Source organism: Anabrus simplex, chromosome 5 (genome assembly GCF_040414725.1).
Source record: "Anabrus simplex isolate iqAnaSimp1 chromosome 5, ASM4041472v1, whole genome shotgun sequence".
Taxonomy (NCBI): Eukaryota; Metazoa; Arthropoda; class Insecta; order Orthoptera; family Tettigoniidae; genus Anabrus; species Anabrus simplex.
The window spans coordinates 138984253-138994445 of record NC_090269.1 but is presented as its reverse complement, the minus strand read 5'-3'; the positions used below and the strand labels follow the sequence as shown (position 1 = coordinate 138994445).

Sequence of the window (10193 nt, the reverse complement as noted above, 5' to 3'; positions counted from 1 at the left end):
GTCAGTGCGACGTAAAGCTAATTGTAAAAAAAAAAACAGGATTGATAGAAGAAGGATATTTTGTTGTTTTTAAAACATTCATCAAATGTGCCATTGTATAATTATGCTATTCAACAGTTCTCTAAGCTCATCATTAACTGTGTTGAGAATAAGAATTAAGTAGATTAGTTGACCAGCATTGCACGTAGTCTGTGTAGGCTTGGGCAAGAAGTGTATCTTAAATAAGGGAAGAGGATCGTTGCCAAGATCCTCCAGGAGTAAACAGGTCGCTGTACGTGACAGGCTCTGGCTTATATAAACAGATGAGATCTCATTTCATCACAGTGTTAGAGTATAATGAAGTGTCTAGTTGTTCTACTGGTCCTTGCTGCGGGTAAGTAGGCTACAGTATAGCACGGTGTAATGGATTTGCTGGTTAGATCTAGCGTTTACAGTGCACTATATCTTCTGGTATGGGCTAGAACAATTGTGTTACCTTCATTGACCTGTCTCTGACTCATTTCTGGCTTTGACAACATGAAAGTGACCGAGTTACGAGCAATGCTAGTAGTGCCATTCCTTACGCAGCCAGCACCTGCTATGAATGGTCTGAAAATGTTGCTCATAGAGTCGGTTGGTGCGGGCATTTCAGTGGGCTTGGCAGACTGATATGTGATAGCAACTTCTGGCTCTATGAGGAAATCAACGGAAAGCTACATCATTCCCCATTTACCAAGTACTCCTCTTCAGTGATACCTAGGTCATCTACGACAGCTAATGGTGGAGCTGTTGAGGATCCAACCAGACTTCGGGCTGAGGACTGAACATATGTACATACCAGTAGCCTGCGGTGAACACATTCCTTACCCCAGCTGTAAAAATAGAAGGAGAAGAAGAAGAAGAAAGCAATCGCAGCCTCACCACTCTCTCAAATGTCAACATTACTTACTATTTTATAAATTCAGTCGATAATTGAGGGGAAATATAACAGGCAAACAGATCAGGCAATGAATAAGACAATTTGGGTATTAAAGAACTAATTAAATTATAACTCACTTCAATAAGAATATTTTCAACCACCTACTTGCACATATTTTCAAATTGGTATTCGCGCAGTGACGGCACCATCATAACGTAAGCTGCAGCAGATTTAAAAAATGTATTTCCACTTTCATCTGCTGACGCTTCGTGATAGTACGGTCATAGTTTTCACAGAAACATACTAGGACTAACGCTTTGTTTCTTAACTTAAAAGTCCTGCCCGCCTCTGTGGTGTTGTGGTTAGCGTGATTAGCTGCCACCCCCGGAGGTTGGGGTTCGAATCCCGGCTCTGCCACAAAATTTAAAAATTGGTACGAGGGCTGGAACGGGGTCCACTCAGCCTCGGGAGGTCAACTGAGTAGGGGTAGGCTCGATTTCCACCTCAGCCATCCTCGAAGTGGTTTTCCGTGGTTTTCCACTTCTCCTCCAGGCAAATACCGAGATGGTACCTAACTTAAGGCAATGGCCGCTTTCTTCTCTCATCCTTACCTGTCCCATCCAAACTTCCCATTCCCCCCGCAAGGCCCCTGTCAACGTAGCAGGTGAGGCCGCCTGGGCGAGGTACTGGCCATTCTCCCCAATTGTATCCCTCGACCCAAAGTCTGAAGCTCCAGGACACTGCTCTTGAGGCGGTAGAGGTAGGATCCCTCGCTGAGTCCGAGGAAAAAACTGACCCTGGAGGTTAAACAGATTAAGAAGAAAATGAACTTAAAAATCCTAACTTAAACTGAATGAGAAAAATTGGCAGATATTTTATCAAGTTTGTCGTTGCTGTAAAGTAGCATACATGGAGAGTTCTGCAGCCTCCACCTCCTCAGGCCCTCCGCAGAGGCCTCCTCCACCACCTCCACACGCTCTCGGGATAGGCCTCCTCCTCAAGCTGGCTAAGAGCGCGACCCTAACATCACATCCGCCATCTTGGAGGGGCTTAACCAAACTTTTTATGCGTAAGAGAGCTAGCCTAACCTCATGGAGGGGCCTAACCTCAGTTTATAGCCGGATGTCCTTCCTGACGCCAAAGAGCGCGACCCTAAATTCACATGCGCTATCTTGGAGGGGCTTAACCTAACTTTTGACGCACAAGACAGCAAGCCTAAACTCATGGAAGGGCCTAACCTCAATTTTACGGCTGGATGCCCTTCCCAACGCCAATTGCACAAGATGGCGGCTATACACGGCTCCTTATGAGACGCCTTAATGGTGCTTGCGCAAGATGGTGGCTGCAAGATGGCTGCTATGCATAGGCACTTATGAGACTCCCTTGGGATGCTTGCTCAAGATGGCAGCTACAAGATGGCGGTTATAGATGGCTCCTTATGAGACGGCTTAAGGGTGCTTGCACAAGGTGGCTGCTGCTCTTATCAAGAAAGCTGGCTTAGAGGCTAACGTGCCGTGCTGGTTCGATTAATTAAATTTGGGGCTTAAATGCAAAATATTAAATATCTCAAAAACGGTGCGTCGTAGAGCAAAACGGACATAATTGTTTCGCCTACTTTTCGCCTACTACGTAGGCTCGCAGTATAAGGAACATGCTAGCATAAGGAAAAAGAAGTCTAATGATGAGATCAACGGTTCGGTTCCTAATTAAGCCCTTTGGCATTTAGTCAGTTTTAGCTTGTATTGAAACAAGTTTCCGTAACTTGATTAGGTCTTGCTATGGTAGAGATTATAACATGCTGTGCTGGTTCGATTCACTAAATTTGGGGCTTAAATGCAAAATGTTAAATATCTCAAAAACGGTGCGTCGTAGAGCAAAACGGACAAAATTGTTTCGCCTACTACATAGGTTCGCAGTATAAGGAACATGATAGCATAAGGAAAAAGTTGTCTAATGATGAGATCAACGGTTCGGTTCCTAATTAAGCCCTTTGGCATTTAGTCAGTTTTAGCTTGTATCGAAGCAAGTTTCCGTAACTTGATTAGGTCTTGCTATGGTTATAACATGCTGCGCTGTGCTGGTTCGATTCACTAAATTTGGGGCTTAAATGCAAAATGTTAAATATCTCGAAAACGGTGCGTCGTAGAGCAAAACGGACAAAATTTTTCTGCCTAATACCGAGGTTCGCAGTATCAGGAACACGATAGCATAAGAAAAAAGTAGTCTAATGATGAGATCAACGGTTCGGCTCCTACCTAGGCCCTTTGGCATTGACAGCTATCTAATTCTATAAGGTGGCGGCTACACATAGCTTCTTATGAGACTGTTTAAGGGTGCTTGCACAAGATGGCTGCTGCTTTCATGCGACACCCTAGGGATGCTTGCGCAAGATGGCGGCTATACAGAGCTTCTTATGAGACTGCTTAAGGGTGCTTGCACAAGATGACTGCTATACATAGGCTCTTATGAGACTCCCTAGGGGTGCTCGCACAAGATGGTGGCTGCTCTTATGAAGAAAGCTAGCTTAGAGGCTACTGCGCAAGATGGCGGCTGCTGTTATGCATGCGGTAGAGGGCAATTTGAAATTCCACGTGCTCTTCAAAGCTACGTTATTTTTGACAGCGGCCATCTTTAATCAACAGAGCACCGTGCTGCCATCTTTAGCTACTACCTTTGAAATATGGTGGCGGCAATGTCCACGTGACAGCTGTCATCCACCATCTTTAATCAACAGATCACCGTGCTACCACCTTTAGCTACTACCTTTGAAATGTGGTGGCGGCAATTTGAAAAATTCTACGTGGTTTTGATAGCTGTCGACCACCATCTTTAAACAACAACGCATCGTGCTGCTATCTTTACGACACTAAACCTCATCCTTTTATATGTGGTGGTGGGTACTTTAAAATGTGCTTTTCTGACAGCTCCCGTCTTTAATCAACAGAGAATAGTGCTGCTATCTTTACAGCACTAAACCTAATACCTTTGAAATGTGGTGGCGGGTAATTTTAAAAAGTTCTACGTGCTTTTTTGACAGTTGTCATCTTTAAACAATGGCGGCTATACATAGGCTGTTAAGGTCTCATCCTCCTCCTCCTCCACCTCCTCCTCCTCCTCCGCCTCCTATGTCAAGGCATAACTTTATATCTCTATCGAACAAGTTTAAACCTGCATCGCGAAGGCAAGAGTGTTTAGCGATAACATCATTGTGCATGTTTAGACTTGCAGATCACAAAAGAAACATAACAAGACTAGAATTAAACACTACTGTGTTCGATGTCGTTAACTTCAACATGCGTTCAGAACATTGTTTGATGTGTTCATATCACTACATAAGTGATCAAGACTAGAATCGAACACTGTACTCTATACAATATGTGTTCAGAATATGTCAGGGGATACCTTTGTTCTAAGAAGATCAGATCACCAAAGAAGTGACCGATACTAGAATCGAACACTGTATTCGATGTCGTTAACTTCAACATGTGATCAGAACATTGATTAATGAGGTCAGAACACTAAATAAGTGATTAAAACATAACAGACTGGAATAGAACACTGTACTCGATACAACATGAGTTCATAACATGTCGGGGGATACCTTTGTTCTAAGAAGATGCATTCAAACAGAGAAAAAATAATAAGAATTCTGTACAGCTTATGCAAGATAGCGGCTGTTATAACGCCCTCCTCCTCTTCCCGCTCGGTTAAGGTATAGCTTTATCGAACATACAACGCGATCTTATGCATGTGCCGCATACTGCGTAGCCAACTCGCTCGGTAAACGATAATATGAATACAACAAAAGTACAACTTCAAATGATTTACCTCCTATCATCTGTCTTGTGCGAAAATAAAAAAAACTACAGGAAAAACTACACTGCCTAGCCAACTCGCTCGGTAAACAATAATCTGACTTAGTTACAACAGAAGAAACATAGATTCAAACCATTCTATTATCGCAAACACGGAAAGTGAAATTAAACAGAACGATTGGTGCTATAAGAAATACATTGGTTACATTTAAGCCCCTAGCAGTCGAACAAGTTATCACATAAACATGTAACATGAAATATCAGTCAAACTGTTGGCATGGGTTACAAGCATGTAACTTATGCGGAAATTAAAAATTAAACAGAACGCCTCGTGCTATAAGAAATACGCTGCTTACATTTAACAAGGTATCGCATAAACATGTGACATGAAATATCGGTTCGGAATCATATTATTTCAATCTGTTGGCATGGGTTACAAGCATGTAGCTTGTGCAGGAGAGGACTACTATGCAAGATGATTGCAAAATGCTGAACCTAAAAAATAATCGTGCTACACACATGATAGGGAATGGAACCCAGGGGCTACGTCTTATCATAAGGGCAAAAGGATGAAAGGACTCTTCCTCCACCTCCTCCTCCTGACTGCGTCCTCCTCCTCCTTGGGCTAATGGGCTAAAGTGCTAATGGGCCAAAGGGCTACTGGGCTAAAGGGCAAAAGGCCCAAACGGCAAAAGGCCCAAAGGGCTCCTCCACCACCTCACCACGCCCTCCTCCTCCCGGAAGGAGTTAGCTGAAGTTGGTACATTTTTAACAGCAGCAACGCCCTCATCGATTGCTATCAACAAGAACGCTTCTACTTTGTTAAGTGTACAAAATTAATCTCTATTGGTAAATGGTTTTATGTTCAGAACCGAATACATTCACACCACACATAACAGGGAATGGAATCCAAGGGTCGCGTCTTATCAGAATTACCTAATAAAGAATAAAATCACCGACCTATTAGTGGTGCGATGATTTGCGTTTTCCTAACAGAAATCAGTATCTGCTTGATTGTTTTAAGTGTTTGGAACACTGAACTTATGAAGGTGGCAGCAGTGAGGTTTGCGATGTTCTGTTTTTGGATTTTAAATTTAGCGCTACAACATGCATAAGGTGGCAGCCTTGAGGTATAAGGACAATAGAGCATCGCTAAACTCACAGATGCCATCCTTATGGCCGCCATCTTGTGTCCACCATCTTGCGCAAGCATCCTTAGGGAGTCTCATAAGACCAGCAGCCATCTTGTGCAAGCGCCTTTAAGCCGTCTCATAAGGAGCCATGTATAACCGCCATCTTGTAGCCGCCATCTTGCGCAAGCATCCTAAAGGTGTCTTACAAGAGCCTATGTATAGCAGCCATCTTGCGGCAACCATCTTGCGCAAGCACCCTTAAAGTGTCTCATAAGGAGCCGTGTATAGCCGCCATCTTGTGTTCGCCATCTTGCGCAAGCATCCTTAGGGCGTCTCATAAGAGCATGAGACATCTTGTGCAAGCACCCTTAAGCCGTCTCATAAGAGCAGCTGCCATCTTGCGCAAGCACCCTTGAGGCGTTTCATAAGGAGCCATGTATAGCCGCCATCTTGTAGCCGCCATCTTTCGCAAGCATCCCAAGGGCGTCCCATAAGAGTCTATGTATAGCAGCCATCTTGCAGCCACCATCTTGCGCAAGCACCATTAAGGAGTCTCATAAGGAGCCGTGTATAGCCGCCATCTTGTGTCCACCATCTTGCGCAAGCATCCTTAGGGTGTCCCACAAGAGCAGCAGCCATCTTGTGCAAGCACCCTTAAGCCGTCTCATAAGAGCAGCCGCCATCTTGCGCAAGCACCCTTAAGGCGTCTCATCAGGAGCCATGTATAGCCGTCATCTTGTAGCCGCCATCTTGCGCAAGTATCCCAAGGGAGCCTCATAAGAGCCTATGTATAGCAGCCATCTTGCGCAAGCACCCTTAAGGCGTCTCATAAGGAGTCATGTATAGTCGCCATCTTGTGCAATTGGCGTCGAGAAGGGCATCCGGTCGTAAAACTGAGAATAGGCCCTTCAATGAGGTTAGGCTTGCTATCTTGTGCGTTAAAAGCTCTTGCGCAAGAACCCTTAAGGTGTCTCATAAGGAGCCATTTAAAGCCGCCATCTTGTGCAATTGGCGTCGGGAAGGGCATCCAGCCGTAAAACTTAGGTTAGGCCCTTCCATGTGGTTAGAGTTTCTGTCTTGTGCGTCAAAATTTAGGTTAAGCCCCTCCAAGGTAGCAGATGTAATGTTAAACTCACTCTCTTCGGCGTCGGGAAGGGCATCCAGCCGTAAAACTGAGGTTAGGGCCTTCCATGAAGTTAGACTTTCTGTCTTGTGCGTCAAAAGTTAGGTTAAGCCCCTTCAAGATATCGGATGTAAGGTTAAGCTCACTCTCTTAGGCGTCAGGAAGGTCATCCGGCCGTAAATCTGAGGTTAGGCCCTTCCATGAGGTTAGGCTAGCTCTCTTACGCATAAAGGTTAGGTTAAGCCCCTCCAAGATAGCGCATGTTAGGTTAGGGTCGCACTCTTAGGCGTCAGGAAGGGCATCCGGCTGTAAAACTGAGGTTAGGCCCTTCCATGAGGTTAGGCTAGCTCTCTTACGCATAAAAAGTTTGGTTAAGCCCCTCCAAGATGGCGGATGTGATGTTAGGGTCGCGCTCTTAGCCAGCGTGAGAAGGCCTCTCCCGAAAGCGTGTGGAGGAGGTGGTGGAGGAGACCTCTGCGAAGGGTCTGTGGAGGTGGAGGCCACAGAACTCTCCATATATACTACTTTACAGCAACGACAAACTAGGTAAAATATTCCTCTCGACCACTATTATATTCAGAATAATGGCACACAACTCACGAAAACTTCACCTATAATCCAAGAGAAACGCTGCAATTATTCGCGATATACCACCATTGCAGGCAAACCCACTCGTACAGAGAAGCCAAATGCAAATGTTTTTGTACTTCGTGCTTGGCTCTAACTACTTTTCCACGTGTATGTGCAAGTGACTATACTATTTTTTCTTGTAGCATTTGGCATGTGGCGCTGAACACTTCTAGTGTTAGGTATTACAACTAACATGTACCCATGCTAGCTGCTTCCCCGCCTTAAGACACTGTGAATCGCGAGCGAGGCCAACAGTTTTCAACTCGCCTCCCCAAACGTCAAACAAGAGACTTGAATTTCGCTGGGGTAGCTCTCTTTCGCGCCGGCAAAGGAAGCCAGCTGGCGGGTTATCGAGACAGCTGTAAGTTACTTGCCTTGACTTAGCTGCTTGAAGCTTTTGAACTTGGTAAAGAAACATTCTAAGGAGTAATAAGCATATATAAATACAAAAATTCTTTGCCTCAGCAGCGCTGGCGTAGCTGGGACCTAAATTAAGGCCACGGCTGCTTCCTTCCCACTCCTACCCCTATCCTATCCCATAGTCGCCAAAAGACCTCTTTGTGTCGGTGCGACGTAAAGCAACTTGTAAATACAGAATAAAAAATACTTTGTTTCGTAAATTAAAGGAGTGTTAAATTGTAATTAAATTGTCCAAATACAAGTATTTCGAATACAGAAACGACAGGTGTGCGGTGAGTAGTTTCGTCGCTACGCGTGCTTGAAAATCTCAGATTGACTGCAACTTCCCAGGTGTTCGAGCACAAACGTGACCCACTGTTCGCTTGCGGTTGACATTTTAGCTGCAGGCAATGAAAAGGGACAAACGCACAGAAGATCCTCGAACTTGGCGGCATAGTTCAAATGGTATGGATCATTATTGTTTTAAGAGGAAATACAACTGAGCAACCATCCTCTATTACCGTATTTCTCTGAATCCCAGACGACGTTTTCTCAGAATCTCACGTAAAAAATCAAGGGTTGTCTTGCATTCGCGACCTAACAGTAATGAACAACACTGGCAGCTACCACCCCACACGCACACGCACAAAACTCGTTGACAATCAACGATCGTCTCTTTATTATAAATCGCTAGGCGCGGCAACCGGTTGTGCAGTGCCTCTGTGTAACGTCACTGGATCTCCGCAAATAGTGAGGAGAGGAAGACATTCTATTAGCCTCTACAAAAATGGTTCTCAAATCCGCACAATGCCATCAAATCATGCGAGCCTTCGAATTCGTGAAAGGGCACGGCTACTCAGCGGCAGAGTTATAATGCGTCTACTACCTGACGCTTATTAAAACTAAGCTTTATAGACATCAGGAATATTTTCATGATGGATCGGCGCATTGTAGAGACGCGTGGAACGAGTTCTCCTTGGCATTATGACGCCAATTTTAAGCTAATGGTTTTTATAACCGTGGAAATGCAGCCGCAAAAAGCACGGCATAACAAAAGTCAGTGTTTGACTTTGGCGTGAAGACAAAGATAGCCTAATAATGCGTACTATACAAGAAAGGCATTCATATCATATTACGAAGCACTTTTTAAGCGTGATTTAATTTTTAAAGGATAAAGTTGGGGTCGTCTTGCATTCAGGGTCATCTTGGAGACGGAGAAATACGGTAAAACTAATCATAGGGAAAAATGGAAAGGATCTTCAAAAATGAAGGTATCGGGCAAAGAAGACAAGGATCGCAAAGAGCGTAAAAATAAAAGACTCCCTAGACCTCGATACATAATACCGTTGGGGTCAGAAAAACCAAAAGGTCGGATAGGATAGATGGAAGCAATGCAAGGATTCAGCTAAGGGCCCCGTGATCGCCAGCTCACGCTCGAAAGTTAAGATCTCTTGCAGTCCTTTTTATTCGCCTCAACGACAGGCAGGGGATACCGTGGATGTTATTCTATCGCCCTCACCCACAGTGAGTCCGCACAGCTCACATCGACGCATCAATGATTCGCGTTTTCATTGGGAAAATCCCGGCGCTTCTCGGACACAGTGTGGAGGAGTGAGGACGGACAGATGAAAGGTCAAGTGGACAGCAAACACAGTGTGGCTGGTTAACACTCGAGTGTCTGGGAGGTAGGTAGCAGAAACTCTGTCGCACCGACACAGAGGGGTCTTATGGTGACGATTGGACAGGAAAGGCCTAGGAGTGGGAAGGAAGCGGGCATGGCCTTAATTAAGGTACAGCCCCAGCATTTACCTGGTCTGAAAATGGGAAACCATGGGAAAACATCTTCAGGTCTTCCGACAGTAGGGTTCGAACCCACTATCTCCCAAATATTGGATACTGGCCGCACTTAAGCGACTGCAGCTATCGAGCTCGGTGGAAAAGAGAAAATATAGACACCCATTTAATACGTTAATAAAACGTTTATCCTTTGTCCCACATAACATAGAATCAAGTTACTCCAAAATTTGGCTCTTTATTCTACGGTTAAAATTATGTGGAGTAGAACTTTTTATTCGTCCGCATCTGTGGTGTAGGTGCCAACCCCGGAGACCCGAATAGATTCCCGGCTCTGTCATGAAATGTCAAAAGTCGTACGAGGGCCGGAACGAGGTCCACTTAGCCTCGGGAAGTCAACT

General features: G+C 44.8%; 1 protein-coding gene across 2 annotated transcripts in view; it reads left to right on the top strand.

The window, feature by feature from the left end:
- Positions 1-262: 262 nt before the first annotated feature.
- Positions 263-10193, top strand: part of LOC136874697 (uncharacterized) — a 55313-nt gene continuing 45382 nt past the window's right edge. For both annotated transcript variants that reach the window (XM_068227748.1, XM_068227746.1), the window contains exon 1: positions 263-373. In XM_068227748.1, coding sequence (XP_068083849.1) covers positions 337-373 — 37 coding nt within the window. In that variant the 5' untranslated portion in view covers positions 263-336. The remainder of the gene's footprint in view (positions 374-10193) is intronic.